Source organism: Sinohyriopsis cumingii, unplaced genomic scaffold (assembly GCF_028554795.1).
Source record: "Sinohyriopsis cumingii isolate HCF-2022 unplaced genomic scaffold, ASM2855479v2 utg000229l, whole genome shotgun sequence".
NCBI lineage: Eukaryota > Metazoa > Mollusca > Bivalvia > Unionida > Unionidae > Sinohyriopsis > Sinohyriopsis cumingii.
The window spans coordinates 6,307,813-6,329,829 of NW_028315879.1; the positions used below are offsets into that span (position 1 = coordinate 6,307,813).

Sequence of the window (22,017 nt, forward strand, 5' to 3'; positions counted from 1 at the left end):
TACCAATATATTACAAAATTACGATGTTAAACTAGACAGTGAACATGCGATTGCATCCTAACAAAATACAACACAATGCAGACAATATCAAAGTGATGCCTTAAAATCAGTATGTCATATTCGTTGGGAGGTAATTCTTTAGAAAACCTATATCAAATAAAATAGCTTTAAGTCTCAATTACCAATGGCCTATCAAGATATAAATTATCTTCTTGCCCACAAAACAGTTAATTTTTAATGGTTAAGTTAGATAACTTTTAGAATATTATTTTATATATCGGAATCCTCATTTCCAGGTTTTAGAGGATGAAGTTGAAAAAGTGTAGAATAGAGCAGAAACGTTTCTTACATGCAGTTATGACTATACCCCAGGAAGTATGACATCGGTGTTAAATAAATTGTCTTGAAACCCATTTAAATCCGTAGACTGAAAAATATATTAATGTGTTTCCTTAAAGGTCTAATAAAAGCCAAACGTACTATGCTACAGATTAATTAGAGCAAAAGAAGCAGTAGAAATCAGTATGAATATACTTATCTACTACCATACTCAAGAACGGAGAGTTAAAAATTCTGATTTTTCTCTTGAATTTGCTACCATAAATAGTATCGTAATCATGACTGAAGACCAAGCCTAAAACTTCTCAAAATTAGTACCTTTATACATTTTTATATATATATATAAAAGTCTTGTCAAGTTTGACGATGTGAGGTGCAAACATTACATTATGATGCAGCACCGAACTAATCAAGGTCATACGAATGCAACGGTGTTCGTACGCGGGCTGATTATAACCAAATGACAAGCTGATTCGGACGATGTGAAATATTTTGAGAAAAACAATGACACACTCATACCTAATTTATCTAAGTAGTTATCACTATTTTCAAAACATATTTAGAAAATGCAAAATTTGATATCCAGTTAATTTCTTCGTAAATTTCCATCCGAAATTAGAGCAAAATAGACATGATCGAACATATTCAGATTTATTATTTCAAGGCAAATAAAATTCAAAGTTGACAATAATAAAACATAAAGTTATTTTGTAAAATTAATATGGTTGAAAAACATTTAGAAACTTGTCACAAATCGGACTGTTACGGCTGACATTCATCACTGTAAAACAGTAGTTTATATAATTGATCAATAACTTGTATCGATTTCTCATTGAATTTAAAGAGTAATTGTTGAGTAAGACACTATTAAAACGTACTTGACTATTATCGCATTTTTTTTAAATCTTGCGAGTAAAATACCTAAGCAGCAAACAGCTTATTTTAGTTTCATTTTAACCACTGAAAATGTAGCAAACATCAATGAACGTAAATATATCATTTAAGCACGTATACAATTCCTTATTTCTTGACATCCTAATATTTCTTGTATCGTATTAATACATATATAATATAATAACATGTCCATGTAACTAAAGATTACAAAGTCATCTCAAGTCGGCATTACGTTTTGTATTCATGAATGGTATTAAATTCAACAGATCAGAACATGATAACAAAAACGTTTTAGTCAATGATCAGACGTATCTATCATATTGATGGTCAGGTGATCTTACAAGTATTGTTTGAAAATTAATTAGGGGCCTACTGATGGCGATGTTTATTGAATTTGGCTTCCGTTAGTCTCGAGAGACGATGGAAGTGCACCCATGAGAGCTGGCCCGGTTGGTAGTTGTGCAGAGTCTGCTGTGGCTATTGAACAAACAGGTTTTTTTTTCATTAGTGGCTGCATTATTTATCAATACAATAAAGTAAACTATTTCGATTTTGCACAACCAAGAATGGACTGCCTTTTTTTTAGATAATGTTTTACTTTTAAACTGGCATTTCAAGAGAGTTTTACTTTATTTAATTCATTTTCCGTATACATGAAAATGCCATTATGAAGTTTTTAACAGCTGGACGTACCCGGGAAATATTTAGAAATGTCATATTTGAAACGAATGTAATGGTACTTATATCTAAGACAAAACTTTCGAATCAGTCCGTAATATGGTCAGAATCAGGTTGGCTTTTTGTCCGAATCAGTCCGTAATTTGGTCCGAATATACGTCGTACCTTGAGTTGGGCCGGGAACCAGGCTACGACTCTGCGTGCACCTTAAGACATAAATAGCCGGATTTTGCTGTACGAAACATTATCAACTGTTTGACTAAATAAATTATTGCATGGTACGTATATTGTTCCTTTGTCCATTTAAGTCATTTAGGTAAATTATTTGAAACTTCCAACTTACATTTGATTGATGTCAAAATGGTTCACATTAGATAAAGACTGAAAAATATCGTTTTTTACAGTTGTACCAGCACGTGTCTATCCGTTGGTAACTAGGCCTACGCATAAATGGGAAAAGCTACTCTAATTCTTGAAGATGGTTCCAGCTTTGAAGGAGAAGGTTTCGGTGCCAATATCTCTGCACCAGGAGAAGTTGGTATGCAATTCCTTACAACATCGTGCATTGTACATTGACACACAAAAATACACCCACCCCTATAATAATGATAATAATAATAATATTATTATTATTATTATTATTATTATTATTATTAATAATAATTCGCCAATTTTCCACTTCACTACAAATAGATTCTTTTAAAATCTTTGTACAACTTTATCGCATAAATGTATTTTGCATTGTTATAGTTTAGATAATAAACGCCAGTAATGCAGTGCACATTTGTTTGGCATGATGGTATCGTTGCCGTTTTTGTATGATGAAAATACAATTAAGAAACTGTTAATTTTTGTAAATTTTTTTTGCATTTTCGTACATGTGTGAAGCCTGTTGATTTTGTTTTAGTTTTAAAGAACATGTACCATTGTACCAGGTGTACTAAATATTCATTGCGAATTTTCATTTATTTGATCCATGTTTGAAAAAGTTGTCCCCAAAATATTAACATTTGTAGATATATATATATATATATATATGTATATATGTATATATATATATATATAATCAGATAATAAAATTTTTTTGCTAAATTGTTGCTTATGCAACAATTTAGAATATTTATTGACAAAACCAAGTATAAATAAATGCTTCTAAGAATAAGACCCAAATACTAAGCTAACGGAAAAGTTGATAATGAATGGTTGTAATGGTGTGTGTGTGCTTTCAGTAGCCATTAGAACTATTTTTCAGGTAACTATTTGGACATGTAGCAAAACAAGAAATGAGGGAAGCGCATTAAAATTTATTAAAGAACAATTATTTATGGGAAAAAACCCACCTTTTTTTTAACAATTAGTAAGGTATTTTTTGTCCATCAGTGAAGTTAAAATTAGGGAGAAAAAACATATCTTAAAAATTAAGAGAACAATGTGGGACAGTCTGGGGTAATGTGTGATCACATGAGGGGGTGCTCACCAATTAATATGTACTTTAGAGAGAGTGACATATGTAAGGTAAAGTAGTTTGCATTTAAAACATGCACAATGGAGAGAATGTTGGCATACCTATATGCTAGAGTAATGTAATGTGGATGATATTTCTTAGATATTGTACTTTTGGAAATTTTACATGATTTAAGCACACTGCTAACTAAAATTACTGCTCCCTTGTGTTAAAAAATCAGCTTGAATTAGTCTAAAGTACACTATACATAGCAGCTATTAAAATAGGGAAAATGAATTTTGCCAGACTAGACAAGACCAGCTTCTGAAAGTGCAATGAATGAATTACCAAATATATAAAATGTAAAAAAAAATTATCATCTTTTTTATACAATTTACCTCTGAAGTTCAGGATGTGAAAATGACCAAGTAGAGCTAGCACTTTTTTGAAAGGTGCACATTTGAAGTAAGGCCAAGCTGTATACTCTATAATCATAGTACACCCATCAATCATACACCAGAATAGAGGGAATTAAAGGTTCTTTGAATAATACCTAAGATATACAAGGTCTTTTTTAAATAGCCAGTATAACCAGTGAGGAAAATGGGGGAAATTCTTTTTCTTTAAAATCCTAACCTTATGCAAAATACGAAACTGTAGAGTGCCACCTGAAGGGCATATGGGATACTTAATGTGAAGCATTATTATTGTGCCATTTGTAGCAAGAAGAGTCATTTGGTAAGTCTGCACAATAAATGGAAACTGCATTACCTTACAGGCATGGAATTTCTCACCCATCACTTTTTGCTTTAAGTATGGTCTCATTTATTAGTATGATAACAGCATGAACAACCAGGTGCACAACAGTTTTAGTCAGATTGGGTAAAATTGTTTGGCCAGATTCTTTTGTCCCAGAAGGTTGATATTTTTTGTGATCAGTCAGTCGATAAATGTGATATTGAGATGAGCATTCATACAGATCATGGGTTTGGTATGAAACGGGGAGCTTTGATTCAGTAGCATATATTGGTATATAATAAAGTAGACTTTCTTTTCCTGTGTTAATACTGGATATAATTCATGTTGTGTTTAAAAAAAAACATACTAGCTTATAAGTTGAGTAAAACTTAAAGCAACAAAAACCCTGATGATCTGCCATAGTAAAATGCACCTGCAGGTCAGATTCAGTGTTGTCTTTATTCTTTGGATTATTCATAACTGTATGGACCCACATCTGCTGGTGCATTAATGCACTGGCATGTCTGGTCTGCAGTTTGCAAATGGACTTGTTTTATGAGCAAGTATTTACGATACTGAACAAAAAAAGGCGCACGTGTAAGCCACTGAATGAATCTTTTTATTAACAGAAAGCCCTCTGCAACTTTTTATTACTCTCTGACAACTCCTGTCAGCTGTAATACATGGTCTGCACATGTAAATCAGAAGAATCCAATTTCAACAACCCTTTAAGTATCTCGGTTATAATCTTGTATTTTTTCTAACTTTTTTTCAGTGTTCCAGACTGGAATGGTTGGCTATCCTGAATCTCTAACAGATCCTTCCTACAGGAAGCAGATACTTATCCTAACATATCCACTAATAGGGAATTATGGGATTACAGAGGAATGGGGTGATAAGTATGGCATGTCCCAGTGGTTTGAATCTAAGCAGATTCATGTGGCAGCTCTCATTATTGGTGACCTTACAGAGGAGTACAGTCATTGGAGTGCCACCAAGTCATTGTCCGTATGGCTTCAAGAACGGAATATTCCTGGCATTTTTGGTATAATTTCATGTTCCAGAAGTTTTGTTTTGTGCATCGTTGTTTCTTTTTGTTTTGAAGTTTGGGTGAGAATTGCAATATTGTGCTGCTCAGATTAGTTAATGCATGTTGGTTTATTTTTTAGGTAATGTATTATTTACATATAATCAACCATCATAATTAATGCTTGCTACTATATTTACAGACCTGCCAACTCTTATGATTTTGCCATAAGTCTTAACAAAATTACCCTTAAAGTATGGTTTTACGGCATGCAAGCAAAAACTATGGAAAATTATGGTTGGCAAAAATTTTGATAATCAGTTGATATGGGTTTCATATTAGGATTAGTGAAATAAATCAGGGAATCAGACTAACTTTACAGCAGCATCCCAGATGCTTTAAACTGCGCCTATTTATTTGTGCAAAGGGTCTGCATGATCAAACTCTTGACTATAGAAGCTTGTTTAAAAAGCGATGCATGTCTAAGAAGAAAGGGAAAATAAACTTATAAAAAAGAGTTAATAATTAACACAGAAGATTAAAAAAGGAGTATTCAGATTCTTATGAATAAATGCTGGAAAGGACACCATTACATTTATTGGATATCACATGCCAATTTGAGTATGCCTTGTGGTGGGAGATATGATCGCTGTCGTCATGTGAAATGGAAAAAGACTTTCCAAGAATTATGTCAAGTTGAGATAGCAACAAGTCATTGAGTTGCTATGGTTTGGAACTAAACTTTGCGCAACTCTACTAGAGGTAAATAGTCCATGCGTACTTTGTATGATGTTTATCATCGCTGCGTAAAACTTTTAATTACGTTTTCCAGCTTTACAATAGCAGTTGTTGATATTTTGTTACACCTTGCTGAAAACTGATCAGTCTTAAGGAAAAAAAATAAACTGCCTTACTGAGGCAGACAAGTATTTACCGTATTAGTTGCGACACTGTATTAGTTGGAACACCATAAATTAATTTTAAAAGTAATTTCTTTTTGTGCACTGTTCTGGGACATTGCAAGTTGTAGGACACCTTTTAAATGATTCAAAAATTACATGTTGGAAAATGCACTCTTAACTGAAATTTTATTTTAAAAAATATTAAACTCTAATTGAGATAAAACTCCTTTATCCACTGCAGCAGCATCTCATCAACACAACCCTTCTCCTGCACATGTACAATCCATTCTTTTGGTGCATGAATATTTGTTTTAGTTTTCTCATGCTGCAATTTCTTTTTAGAGGCAACACATCACCTGAAACAGAAACTGCAAGGACTAAAGTGATTCTTTCAAATCTGCACCAATCTTGCCAATTCTCACACTTTTGACTCCCATTTTATTGTGTATCTGTCTGGGAATGCAATCAAAGTACACTTTAATTTCATCTATGTTAATGATCATATTGTTGGAGAAATCTGCTTTTGGCTTTCACAAATTTATCACATTTTATTTTCTCCAAATATTCTGGATGATGCTGTGTCATGAAGCACTATATTGTGTCACTTAAACATTGTTCCATTGTTTACATTTTTACAATTCCCATGGATACCGGTGAAAAGGAACCAAAGTTAGCTTCCATAACTTGGTTGTTTTTGTATATTCCCAAATAAATCTGCTCACTTAAAAGAATCCAAAGTTGGCTTCTGATGTCAGCTTGCTTTGCAAAAATATAACCTCTGTATTGATGTCCTTTAAAAAACATGGCTTCAAAGGATCCAAAGTCATCTTGCTTTGTTCCATTGTTATTTTAAAATTCCTATGAATACTGGTGAACAGGAACCAAAGTTAGCTTCCTTATCACGACCATCTTTGTGTATTAAAAAAAATAAAAAATTTGACACCCTTAAATGAATCAAAAGTCGGCTTTTGATGTTGGCAAGCTTTGCAGTAAATAACCTTTTTATTTATATCCTTTTTAAAAAAAAATGGCTCCAGTGTATCCAAAGATGGCTTGCTTTGTAATAAAAATAACCTTTGTCTTTGATGTCCTGTCGGTAAATTCAAAGGAGTTTACTGCTCACTGCCAGTTGTATTTATTCAACATCTGGGCTTCTGTGTTCTTGACATCTGTAGTTATAATCAATAGAATGGAGCATTGTTGTCTGTGGGTAAATAATAAACACTGCAATAACTTGCTTTAATGATACTTTTGTAATGTGTGCTGGCAAAAAGAGGTCACATGCACTCAAGTGAATGTGTTTTCAAATAATGATTTTATTTGCAAGATGCTGTCATACAGTAGACCTGGATATAATTTGTCTTGATTATTTTGCACCTAACTCCGTGTGATGACAGTAGTCTTCAAGATATCGGTTGATTATTTCCTTCTCGTTTGAAAATTTGTTGGATCCACTTTTCAGTTGGATAACATTCAAACCTTTGAGCACAACCAAACACGATTTGATTCTCGATGTTCATGTCACTGACAGACGTGTGTTGTGGGACAAGTGATGAACGCTACAGTATGGAAGCCTATGCTACATGTACAGATTTTGTGGTTATATTTTATTCTTTAATGTTCATGTTATAAAAAAAAGTAATAAATGATAGCAATACAAGGTTAGTTTCTTTCTTTTTATTATCCAATAATCATTTTGTTTGTTTTATTGCAGTGAGGAGGGGGCAGAAATGCAATACAAATTTATTTCGTTTCTCAAGTCTTGGAACATGTGTTTTAGGTGAAAAAGTTTCACCATAAGTTCTGGAACAGGAAAAAAATTTAACTATTTTATCGTCTCCCAATATATACGGTAAATATGGTGAGTGACCTTTAATAAGTGTGCAGTGAAATGCTTTCATTGATTATCACCAGTGAATATGAAGTACTGCCTTTGTCATATAACATGACCACTGGAGCTGTGCCAATAAAATGAAGATAATTAATTCATTAGGTTTCTTGAAACATACTGTGAAGGGTCTATTCTTACTGTTAGAATAACTGCCCTCCTTAAACACTTGAATCATGACTAACAAAACTGCGAGAGGGGAATTATATTTCCCGTTTGGAAGAAAATCCTAGATAATTTACTGTTTAAGAGGTGAGTTTTCATATGTGACGAGGCTAAGCCAATCGAAATGTTAAAGATATGTATAGGTCTGTGACCAGTCTAATAAAGGACTTTTACAGTTTACAGCAGATTACGTTACTCTGCCCAAAATAGTGTACACGTGGAATTAAATACCAAAATGTTCACTTTGGCAGTAAAATTACTGCCATAAAGATAGACCAGGTTTTATTAATACGAGGCCATGCAATATACAGAAAGATGGTCTGAAACCCTAGTTCATTGGTTCCCAGTCTTCAGGTCCTGGCCTAAAACAGGGTTGTGAGAACATTCCAGAGGGTTGCCAGGAGTTTTAAAGGGTTGCAGAACTTTCAGAATGTGGAAACTGGGCTGTGAGGCTCAGAACAAATAGTGTTATGATCAGTAAAAATTGAGAACCGACGCCCAAGATAATTAAATTTATTAACTGGCTTGAGGTGGAAGCAGATCATTTGTTAATTCCCCACTCAACTGAAATCTTTTGTTGATTTCTGTTTTGACCAAAGTTATTGGGGTTTGTACATGCTCTAAGTCACTTTTTGCTGCTATAAGTGTTTTTTATTTGGAGAATTTGATTACACATACCTTTAAATGGCATTTATTCACTTTATTTTGGACTTGTCCATCAAAAGTCCATTGAAGATTATTGTATAAATTCCTCGATAATGCTTAATGACACAACGTGCTATGATGTAAAAGGAAACATGTCTGCAGTTTGTAAGAAATTGTACTACAAAACATAAACAGAGATTCAACAATGTCATCATTTATAAACAAAGCCTGGCAGGGAAGAACAATATACGACAGACAAGTCCAATAAATTTGAGGCAGTTATGTATCTTCATATGTTTCTTCTGTATGGTATGCCATGTCTTTTATTTCAGTTTGTACATAATACTTATCTTTGCCACCGAAATAACAAATGGGTGTTTGTTTGGTCCATCAGAGTTGTTCCATAAAATGGTCCGGTTCTTTGGACCCTGACCATCATGTTATAGTGGGGTCACACTATAGGTGGTCTTTCATGATGGGTTACAACACTATATGATCAGTATATCCATGTGCTATGAATCTGTTCATTTTATGCAGCTAAAATAAATAAGTTCCTTTGTATGAGGGCCTCAAGGTAGATTAGTTCTTAGCTATTTGTGTTACCCTCTTTAAATAAGGTGGTTATTATTAATATTATTATTATTAGACAAATGGGTTTTTCAAGACAATGGGTTTTTCAAGACAGGCTTTACTGTTATGTTTAATGTCAGAGTTGTTTCTTGGCGTAATCTGCTGTGCCTTTATTCACTGTTACTGAACTATATACACAGATTGGGACCTTCATTAATGCAGTATATTCTCAAATTAGAATTTTTCTATTTCATTTCTTTCAGGATTGGATACAAGAATGTTAACAAAGAAAATCAGAGAGAAGGGAACTATGCTGGGAAAGGTAAGTACAGGCATACTGAACATTCCACTTTTTAACGAGGCATTCATTCTTTCAAATCATGCTTGCCTATTCTAATATAATCCAATAGATGAAGTTGACATTAATATTTATATTTTTAGCATTCATGTTTGAAGTTCATCATTTCATTACTTCAAGAAATTTACACTATAGTGAAGTTTTATATAATTTTTGGCTTAATATTCATAGACCAGAAGAGCTTGTGGGATGGCCATTGCTCATTCAGTGTTTTGTCTAAACTACTAGTTGGTCTTAAATAAATATGTTGCTGCTCTGACATCCAAGAGCTGCAATCTTGACCGCTCCAGTGGCCTAGTGGTTAGAGCATCCGCCCCGGATGCGGGAGGTCGTGGGTTTGAACCCCGGCCGAGTCATACCAAAGACTTCTAAAAATGTACTAACAGCTGCCTCACTAGGGGCTCAGCATTATATTGTGGTATTATAGAAAGGTCGACAGATGTAGCTCAACAATGTTACCAAATAATCTGGAATATCCAGTTGCACTACAAACTACAGATAGAAAAACCTCATTTTTTGTACCCTACTTTTTTTTACCCAACATTCGCCCGTGGTTGAAATCCGATTTTGTGTATGGATTTTAGACTTTTTGGTCTCAGATCTAAGGCAAACCAGTATGAACTGCAAACAGACAGATGAGACTTTGCAAAAAGTAGGATAAGATGGGCATTTGGGATAAAGAGTGGTCTCCATACAAAAATAATGGCTTCGTTTAGCAAAAAAAATAGTCTAACGTTTACCCTTCTGCTCATGCGCGAGTCAAATAGCCAACTAAAAATGATGTTTCTAACACATCTAGGCAGTTAGTTATTGAAAGATGACCGGGGATTTGGTGTTTTTGAGTCTATTCAGAAATAACTTTCAAAATGTGTTTCCTACTCAATTTTCAGGCAAAAATGACAAAAAGCTCCAGGGGTTCATGTGTTAAGCGACACAAAGAATGATTCATAATTTATACCAAGGATCACATTTTAAAAAACTAATTAAAATAAAATGAATATGATTGGTAAATGGTGTTAATTTTCCTAGAATTAGACCTATGAAAAATGGTCAAATATAATGTGATTTAAACTTAGGCCTCATACAATATTTTAAGCTGGAATCTTGAAACTGTTGTCCAGATGAATTCCTACATTCTTTACACGTTTATACTTAAAAATCATTATTCAGAAAGTTCATTAGGTCCTGATTATTTCCCTCATTTTTTTCCATTAACAAAACGTTTTAATTCAATAACACGCACAGCTTATGTGTATAAACTCCTCCTTACTTGCTAAAAAAGGCACTAAGCAATTTATACTAGTGAATACAGTAGTCCCCCTCTTATAAGGCCACCTCTATTGCAGCAGGAAAGTGGCCTTAGAATGAGGGTGGCCTTTCTAGAGGGGATGACAGTGCGAATAGTAAATACACATGAAGAAAGTCATTTAATTCTAAAATTTAATATTTTCATTAAAAAATCAAATGCATGTTGTGAACCTGTTTCATCATTTTCAAAAGACTGTTATGAATAATCATTTATATAGTTTTAAAACTGTCTTTATAATTATGTTACAGATCACATCATCTGTCACTTTGTTGGTAACAGTCTAAAAAACAAATTAGTCTCGGCACAATTAAAAATATCATTGCTGTCATATCCCCTGCATATATTGTTTCATCTTTTGTTCCAATCTTTGACAATTACAGTATTAACATCAGCTGATTCTCCACTAAGGACAGAACACTTAATATTGTGTCGCACTTGAAATCTGTGCAACCATCTGTTACTTGCGGTAAATTTCAACTGACAAAATTGTTGCTTTTTCTTGTCATTCAAATCAGGAAACAGTCATCTCCTGGCTCAAACAATCTTCCTTTCTCCGTCCATTTCACCTTCCCACTTCTGCAGAATTGTTTCCTTATCTTTCACGATATTGTTTATCTGAGTCTTTCCGACATTAGTTTTCTGCAAGGATCCTTGACCACCCCCACCACCCTGAACTTCTTGGTCAGTTGAATTTCTTTCACTTTCTCTTTTAAATTAAGATATTTTCTTTTCCTCGATGACATGTTGATCTTTTTGCAGTAAGTTATGTTACCAACTACAATACTGATAAAACAATTTTTTATGCATTTAAACAAATTGCATGTGATTTTAAAGGAAGTGATCTTGTCACGTGATTCGTTAGTCACAGTCTGGTACCCTATTGTGTTTTACATTTCTTTACAGTAAGTGAGAGAAGCCAAAATGGCTTCGATATGTACCATTAAAGTCACGCGGATTTGACCTCGCTGCCGTTAGGATTTGTAATTTTGACAACTGTTGTCATTAGTAATAGCCACTAATTATCAAAGTGAACAAGCTCAACATCTTACTGAGGGAAGCCATAAAGGCTACCAAACCATTTTCCTGCTGACTTGTGTATTGTACATTGATGCTGCCACATCTCAGCTGTTACTACTGTTAAATAATTGTAATCTTAACAATTATCAGAGTGACTAAACTGGACATATTATGATAACACAGCAGTATGGCTAATTGGATTACATGTACTTACCCTTTTGTATGGATTAAAATTTGAGTCTTTCTTGGCTTTATGGAATAAATGTGGCTTCTCTTGAGGCGTAAATGATATAATATTAACCTTAGTGGTACATGTACTTTAGTCAACACTTCTTTCAGTAATGAAAACCATAGATCGGGAAACAGAAATCGGATTACTTTACACACGTCATGAATAAAATACTGGTTCTGGATACATATTAAAATAAAATGCGGCCGCTTGTGAGGGGTAAATTTGATATTATTGCACTAATATGATGGTTGCATTAGCCGGGTGACCTTTCGTGAGGGGTACTTTTGAACACAAACCCATTGGTGCCAACAGATTCTGGCCGTAAGGAGCGGGTGGCCACTGGTCAGGGGGGCCTTTCAAGAGGGGGACTACAGTAGTATAACAGATTTTAAGCAAAACTCATTTTTAATATTGTGGGTTTATTTTCACTATTTATATTTTATGTGTACATTAATTCTCAAACATGCCAATATGTAGATTTTAGTTTTCATTTGTATGAAATACTGAATTGTAATACTTAAATGTAACAAAATTTGTACTACAGGAAAAGGGGTGCTTAATTGCAGTAATGCCTCTAGTTCTTTAGCCAATCTCTTGATTAAGCTGTGTACATTGTTTGACCTTTTGAATAAAGCAGACATTGTTAAATTAAGTGATGCACTTAAGCTGTGACATTTTCAGTGTTGGATTGGAAATCTTGATTGTGCTGTTGATGCAGTTAGTAAAGAAAAAGTTGTCCCATGAAGGTAACTTTTTGACATTTTCCATCTCCCCTTCCACCTCCCCCAAAAACAATTCCATAATTAAGGGTGTCTTTCAACATTTTCCAACCATAATAAAGAAAAATAATTGCATAATGAAGGTAAAATTTGCCATCTACCATCCTTTTGTATGCATTTGTTAGGGTCATGAGTTGTATTAAACCACATTAAATAGCTTGAGAAAGTGCTTGATTTTTAGAAAACTCCAAAAAGAAACACTTGTTCTGGTATTTTACTTTTGAGCATTGGGACACCTCACTGCTTTTTCTGGTTATTAAAAGCATTCTTCCAGTGAGAGCAGTGGAACACTTTCATTGTTTTTTCTGGTTATTAAAAGCATTCTTCCAGTGAGTGCAGTGGAATGCTTTCACTGCTTTTTCTGGTTATTAAAAGCATTCTTCCAGTGAGAGCAGTGGAACACTTTCACTGTTTTTATTCTGGTTATTAAAAGCATTCTTCCAGTGAGAGCAGTGGAACGCTTTCACTGTTTTTATTCTGGTTAATAAAAGCATTCTTCCAGTGAGAGCAGTGGAACGCTTTCACTGATTTTTCTGGTTATTAAAAGCATTCTTCCAGTGAGTGCAGTGGAACACTTTCATTGTTTTTTCTGGTTATTAAAAGCCTCCTGTATGAAAATTCCAGAGCAGGAATTTGCCTCTGAGATGATTCTGGAGAAATCACAATATCAAATATGGCATATTTTTGTTTTTATCAGGTTGTCATGGGTGATGATGATCCAGAGAAGATCCCATTTATGAATCCAAATGAGCTTCATCTTGTGGCAGAAGTGTCTACTAAGGTAGTCCAAACAATAAGCGTATTTTCTACATGAGTGCAAAGCACAGTATAGAATATATATTATATGTAGAATAAGTGTTTAGAATATATCCCAATGCTTTAAAGAATCCCATAGCGATATTATTCTACACCTGTCTGTCCATTAATCCTTTACCGTATCTCACCTAAACCACTTTTTTGTTAATTCATTTAACAACCTGGCTTAAAATTCCATGGCTTAAAAATGCTATTTCCGGTTGTGACAAATATAATTAAGGGTTTATATTTTTGCCTTTACATTTTATTGTTTTATACATTATACATTTTAAAGACTGCTCCCGTGGACTAGTGGTTATAGTATCCGCCTCGGATGTGGGATGTCGTGGGTTCGATCCCCGTCCAAGTCATACCAAAGGCTTGCAAAAATGGTACTTACAGTTGCCTTGCTGGGTGTTCAGCATTAAGAAGTTAGTGTTAGGACTGGTTGGCCAAGTGTTAGTATAATGTGACTGGGTGGGACATCATGCTACAAGTGTGCGGCATGATTCCCCAGTGCTAGACATCACTATAAACTGCCATATTGCTGACATCATAGCAATATGACCGAAAAATTGTTAAAGCTATGTTAAAAATCGAAAATCACATGACATTCTAAAGAATATTACCTTGTTACTCTTGTCTTTATCTGGTTGTACTTCAGGTTTACTTTCATTTGGATGGGTTTATCTTCTTAAAGCTTTTATGCAATTGGTCATTTTCGTTAGAACTTTTTATCAGCATCATGTATTCATTTTTATATTGATGTGCTGTTAAACCCCAACATATACATACATTCAGTCCAAAAGAGGGTGTCAAAGGCAGGGTTCTAATGCTCCTGGGAAGGTTTGCTGTTAAACCCCAACATACACATACATTCCATCTAAAAGGGGGTACCAAAGGCAGGGTTCTAATGCTGCTGGAAAGGTTTGCTGTTAAACCCCAACATGTACATATACTCCATCTGAAACGGGGTGTCAAAGGCAGGGTTCTAATGTACCTGGGAAGGTTTGCTGTTAAACCCCAACATACACATACATTCAATCCAAAAGAGTAGTAACTAAACTGATTGCGAGTTACATTTATCGAATTCTAACCAGAATATTTGGAGGGTGCAGTATGGATTATTTGGTTGCTTGCAATAAACATATATGCTGAGTTAATTCAAACACCCAGTGGGTTAGATTCATCTAGTAGACTTTTATTTTCGAGTCGGCTCGATATCCGTATCTTTCCTTAAATGGAAGATATGAAAACCAGTCTAGCATCACATCAGGCCAACATGGTGGTGGAAAAGTGTAGCCGCTTACCGGATGGCCTAGAAAACTTTAAATGTTGTTAGATCGAGTGATACATACATGAAATCGATATGAAAATTCCCAGAAATTGTCAGTATTAAAATCGTTATGTCTTTACTCTGCTGAAAGACATGATAAAACTACATCATTGGTGAAATGTGACCTGGTACTCATGATTTGCATTGCTAGTCTCATCAGTACCAATCTAACGACCCACATTTTCAAATGGTGTAGAGAAAAAATAAAATGTTAAATGAAAGTAGTATACTGGTTGTAATAAAAATACAAAAATGAATGAACAAAAAATTCTCCATATTTACATATTCCAAGAACTACCTCTGGCGTTTTGTTGTATCATGTGACTACCATGTTGACATTTTTCTCTGCTTGATTGCTGGTTTTACGAAAAGTATCTGGCTTCAATATAATTGAATTTCTGTACAACAACATAAAGGTGTTCGTTGTTGATATCATGTTGCTATAAGACTTCCAACAGCGTCGTTTGAGATTTGTGAAATCATGTGACTAGTAATGCAAATGGTGAGCACTGGGTCAAGTTTCATCTACATGGTAGTTTCGTCTTGTCTGTCAGCGGATTAACGACATAACAATTATAATACTTGCCGTTTCTGAGAAAATAAATCATTTTCTTATTGATTTCTTTCAGGTTTGAGTCGATACAAGTTTAAATTTTTTAGGCCCTCTGGTAAGCGATTACCATAAGTCGCCTCCGCATGGTGGTGGCAAATTCCAAATTTTCTATATGCAGTTGCAATGACCCTGCACCCCATCCTACTGTCAAAATATGAAAAATGGGGTGGGAATATTTGGAGGAAACCCTGATTAGAAAACAGGCTGCTATTAATTTTAAGCCAAATTTGTAGTCCAAATTGCTAAATCTCAGGGCTGAAATGAGAAATTGTCGTCCATTGTATTATATATTAAAAAACGATATGGGCCCCTGTATCAATACAGGTTTGGGGACTGGTTTAATGAATTAGAAGACAAGTTGATTTTACAGAAAATTCAATCATTTTTTATACAACAGTATATAATTTTGAATGTCTTTTGTCAAAATTTAAATCCATTCATTTGAAAATGTTTTTTAAATGGTGGATTTTTAACCAGATCTTCTTAAGGAGATTAGGTTGTTTGAAAAATCATGTTTGGGATTTTATTGGCACAGATATAAATTCAGGGTTAAACTCTTCATTACAAGACAAGATTCTAATTATTTTTATTTGTTTTTATTATACTGTAATAGGAAATGTTACTTTCTATGAAATGCATATGCATGCATATACATATATATATATATATATATATATATATATATATATATATTTATATTTAGAATTATTAAAGGTTTGAAAGGAAACAAAACATACCATAGGTTGTTCCCACTTAGCAACATAATGCAGCAAAACAGTTAGAATTTTTATTTTGTACATTGAAATGATTTTACATGCCAGTTTTAGGAATACAATCAAACTTGATTCATGTGATACATTTTGTGGTTTTGTACATAATAATAATAATAATAATAAAGAGGACTTTGTATAGAGCCTGATCTTTAGAAGCTCTAGGCGTTTTACAGCAATAGACAACACCTATAACATGAAAAAGAATTTTATCGTCCTTTCTGACTTTGATGTTTTTGGAGAGCATTGAAACAGAAACATCGTTTGATTTAGAAAATGCATGTTTTGTAATCAAAAATGTTTTTTAACACATTAACCCCTAGCGACGACTTTACGGGGCAGGAGGTAGTAGCCTACTGCCAAGCTCTGTAGCGTCATGGTCATTATTGATACACTAAAGTGGATGGTATTATAGAAAGGTAGACAGATGTAGCTCTACAATGATACCAAATAATCTGGAATATCTAGTTGCACTACAAAATACAGATAGAAAAACCTCATTTTTTTGACCCAACTTTTTTTAACACAAAATTCGCCTGTGGTCGGAATCCCATTTTGTGTCCGGATTTGAGACTTTTTGGTCTCAGATCTAAGGCAAACTGGTATGAACTGCAAACAGACAGATGAACCTTTGCAAAAAGTAGGATAAGATGGGCATTTGGAATAAAGAGTGGTCTCTATACAAAAATAATGGCGTTGTTTAGCAAAAAAAAAGTCCAACTTTTACCCTTCTGCTCATGTGCGAGTCAAGTAGCCAACGAAAAACGATGTTTCTAACACAACTAGGCAGTATGTTATTGAAAGATGACCGGGGATTTGGTGTTTTCGAGTTTGTTCAGAAATAGCTTTCAAAATGTTTCCTACTCAATTTTCAGGCAAAAATGGCAAAAATCTCCAGGGGTTAATGTGTTAATGCTATTCAGCAATGGTCATATGTGAACCTTGAAAAAGTAATTTCATCCTGGAAATTTGTCTTTAAAAAAGCATGGGAACCATGGCTAAAACAAAATTGCAGCCGCGAGACAGATCAGTAGTTCATTATTATTTTAGGTTCCAGCTGTGTATAACCCAGATGGAGACATAAAGATACTTGCAGTGGACTGTGGTATTAAATTCAACCAGATCAGATGCCTGTGTCGGAGAGGTGCTCGTGTCACTTTGGTACCATGGAATTACAAGCTGGATATAAACGGTAAATTTGCTCCTTCTCTTGTAGTTTGGTTGCTTATCATTTTTATGATGCTGTTTAATCCCACACTTCATATAAATTTATACTATTCTAAAAAAAAAGCTGCATAAGAATAAGTGTTTATGTCCATTGTAGATTTGCATATAATTTCCATAATTTCTATTTAAAGCAACCATATATTACACATAACCATGAAAATAGATGGGTTTCTTAACTTTGAAACCTTGTCTCACAGATTCATTATGATAATGAATAGAATTTGATAACAAACTCATCTAGACTTTAAAATATGGAACTAGATGATAAGCAAAAATGTTTTTTCCACTGACTTGTGGATGTTATAACTGAAAAAATCTTAGACAAGAGGGATCTTTTTAAACTTTAAAATGTGTCTGGTCAGTAAAATGACAAATAAGTGCTTTTTGAATTTAAAAAGAATGTGATTAATACAATATAGCACTCAGGTTGCCCACATTGTCATACTTTTTGTGGAATTTATGGAGTTTTCTGTGCGATCAATCAGCAAAAGTTAGACAACCAAAAGTGGGTGTTGTATATAATTTGTCAGTATATTTTATGTTTATATTCTGGTACTGATTAACAGATTTTTGACAAGAGCCTGAACCTGTTGTAGATCCAGGTTAGTAGCAATTAGAAATGTACATTGTTCATTCAGTTTATTGTAATTTTGGGCTTGTAATACATAAATTAAACTTTATGCACAGATTACATTTTTTTAAAATATTGGTAATGCTTATAACTCTCTTTGGGTTGGCAGGTATTTATTAATTTAATTTCATTTCTTACAAGGACACTCACGTTCATATAAGTGTCTATCTTAAAAGGAATGTCACATTCATTTAATTACCTGTCTTACAAGGAAAGTCACATTCATGTAGTTACCTGACTTACAAGGAAAGTCACATTCATGTAATTACCTGTCTTACAAGGAAGTCACATTCATTTAATTACCTGACTTACAAGGAGAGTCACATTCATTTAATTACCTGTCTTACAAGGAAAGTCACATTCATGTAATTACCTGTCTTACAAGGAAAGTCACATTCATTTAATTACCTGTCTTCGAAGGAAAGTCACATTCATTTAATTACCTGTCTTACAAGGAAAGTCACATTCATGTAATTACCTTACAATAACAGTCATATTCATATAAGTGTCTGTCTTAAACGGAAAGTCACATTTATGTAATTATCTTTCTTACAAGGTAAGTCACATTCATGTAATTACCTGTCTATTAGGAAAGTCACATTCATATAATTACTTGTCTTACAAGGAAAGTCACATTCATGTAATTACTTGTCTTACAAGGGAAGTCACATATACATGTTATTACCTGTCTTACAAGGGCAATGATATTTGATGTTTTTACCTGCCTCTTAGTAAGTCACATTCATGGAGTTAACTGTTTTACAAGGACAAGATCCTTTATGTAGTGACCGGTTCCAGCTTGTCAGTACCATTAGCTTAATAATGTGACTTCACGTGATGTATTATGCACACAGGTGTAATTGTACCTGACCATTAAAATTAACTGCATTGCATGATGCATGCATACAGCTGTATTTTGACATCATATATATGCATCCTATGGTTGCTGTGTCCATTACCTGGTTTTATTCACTCATTTACATCATAGGGTGTGGTTTTGAAAATCGCTTAATGTTTTACATTAATAGTATAAATTATGCACATCACATGCATGCATGCAGAGTACTTTCTATCAACTATATATATATATATATATATATATATATATATATATATATATATGCTGTAAGTCACATGATGCATGTACATGAGTATATCTATATATACTGTTAATAAATAAATATTACCAACATAAAAATCTTAAAGTTCATCCAGTTTAGTGAGCGAACTAATGTCACTAAAAGTTTGGTGAAGTAAAGATATATAAGCTTTTAAATATTGTGATGTAAGATACCTGTAACTGCTGTGTATTTTTCGTTCCTGTTGCTCGATTGTTTGGTGGTTAGTTTTATATGTCCGTCATAAATGTACTTGCGGACCGTTATGCTGGAGTTCTTTATCATCTCGTTTGACCTAAATTTGTGAATGGCTTACATTTGAGACAGGGAAGACACTTATTCAATTTGGAATTGAATGGTCTGAGGTCAAATTCATGGAGTCTAGATGAGGAAACAATTTCCACAAAACTACATGCCATGAGTAATTGTTGTAGATGGCTTGCAGATAAGGCTGGAAAGACACTTATTGATTTTGAGGTCAGGAGGTCTGTGTTCAAGGTCAGTTGGACTTTAAGAATGAAACAGTTTATACAGAATATATAGTCCAGTGCAACAAACAGTGACTTAACTTTGTGGATAGCATGCGTTTGAGACAAAATAGGGCACATGTCCATTTTGGAATCGATATGACAAAGGTCATAAGGACTTGAACGAGAAAAATGGTTTCAGCAAAAATGAACTTGACATGGTGGTCATGTACTGTTTCATTTATGATACCAATAAGAACTACCACAAATGATGCTTTGTTTGTAATTCTAAAACTGCTTGCTGTTGGCAGTGGTTTATTGCTTGACAATTCCCATGTGTTGCAGTACAGCAATCATACTGCATTTGTTACATCCAAACCCCACCACCACCACCTCTGTGTTACCCATAGTTTTCTGTCCATGTACATTTTTGTACTTTGATAAATGTCATATGCTGAAGTTGCTGGACAGGCATTTACAAGATTTTCATAAATATGATTTAAAAAAATATACATAGGTTTAATATGGAAATAATCACAGCATTTTTTTAAACAGAATTTGATGGCCTTTTCTTAAGCAATGGGCCAGGTGACCCAGAGATGTGTAAGGATACAATTGACAACATCCGCCACTTAATTGAGGATGCAAATTTCAAGCCCATCTTTGGCATCTGCCTGGGACACCAGATTCTCTCCCTTGCTGCAGGATCAAAAACTTACAAGATGAAGTAAGAAATAAATTGCAAAACAATTGTACAGCTATAGTTCGAACTATTTTATAAATCGGTTTGGGATATAGACAGGTACATTGATAGTGCATTGCATTATATTATACAATTAAATCATTGTCTCAAAGAAATTTTACAGGTGTTCAGTATGTAGACTGCACTGCAGGCACTAAAACTATTTGGACCCATTAAACATTATTATTTTCATGGAAAAATGCATATGACCATTTCCTGGTTTTCAGGTATCATAGATATGTGTAAATCTGAAATTGCAGAGTTTTTGTTCAGCGGGCTAGAAATGCAGTCCTGTTTTGACTAACATTTACATTTTACTGGTGAAACTACATAATTTTTGTTTGGTGTGCTTGTCTTTGCAATAAAACCAGATAGTTCTTTGCTGGTATTGAGCATCCTTTCTTTGTATTGATCATCATTTCATGGTTTTGAGCATCATTTCTATCATAAAGTACCATGTATCATTTCTAAATTGGCTGATTGCACTACAAATGAATGATGAATATTCTTTCTCTGCAGAGTTTATTGTGTGCATTGCTGTTGAAAGCTTTTATATAACTGAGTGGTTTTTGTTTCTTTTAATAAACAAATGGAGGGAATGCATTTTGAGCAGTAGTCAGTCTGGCAAAATAGTGTCAAGTTCTGCTGGTGACAAATTAAAATGTGTTTGTCACATTCAGGCAACATCCTTGTTAACACATAACCTGCATTGATACTGGAATGTGGCCATTCTTGTGTATAGTATTAAGTGGTCAAAATAATGCATCTCAAAGGAACAAAGGCATCTGCAATGCCGTGGTGAAACTTGGTGCCATCCCTGATATACACTATCTTGTATAGTTAGCATAGCAGCGAGAGATTAATCATTGGTAGAAATTTGGGTCTCATTTGTTTTCAGGTGATACCATAGTTGTATAACTGTTATTTGAAAATATTTTCATATTTTGTCAAGGGTAGGCCCATATTGACATTGCGGTACCAAAGTCTTCATCAGTCCAACCATATGTCCATACACACCCTAGATTAACCTCCATTTTGAGGTTTGTATGCAGTCAATTTCTTCAACAGATTTGGACAGCAACTCCCGTTACTTGGTATGTGGGTACATTTTGTTGTGCACAACAATTTTTCCAATAATGCCAGGGAAATTGACATGCAGGCAATGGCCAAGTTGTTCATTACCATCCTTTTTTCTCTTATTCAATTGGTGCCCATGTACTAAAGCACTTTTTACAGACTCAAAAATAGGTAATTCTTCCATATTTGTATTATTTTTTCACTCCGTTCGTATTAGATTCAGATTTTGCATTTATTGCTTTAATCCATCAGTTCT

At 34.0% G+C, this 22,017-nt stretch overlaps 1 protein-coding gene across 3 annotated transcripts in view; it reads left to right on the plus strand.

The window, feature by feature from the left end:
• LOC149774485 (multifunctional protein CAD-like) overlaps window positions 1-22,017 on the plus strand; it is a 163,181-nt gene that overhangs the window by 1,446 nt on the left and 139,718 nt on the right. For 2 of the 3 annotated variants that reach the window (XM_089945159.1, XM_089945161.1), the window contains exons 1-7: window positions 2,092-2,189; window positions 2,316-2,449; window positions 4,869-5,138; window positions 9,554-9,612; window positions 13,683-13,766; window positions 17,550-17,691; window positions 20,498-20,669. In XM_089945159.1, the coding sequence (XP_089801285.1) occupies window positions 2,362-2,449; window positions 4,869-5,138; window positions 9,554-9,612; window positions 13,683-13,766; window positions 17,550-17,691; window positions 20,498-20,669 (815 nt within the window). In that variant the 5' untranslated portion in view covers window positions 2,092-2,189; window positions 2,316-2,361. Of the gene's footprint in view, window positions 1-2,091; window positions 2,190-2,315; window positions 2,450-4,868; window positions 5,139-9,553; window positions 9,613-13,682; window positions 13,767-17,549; window positions 17,692-20,497; window positions 20,670-22,017 lie in introns of those variants that run through there. The other variant, XM_089945160.1, reaches the window with a different exon arrangement.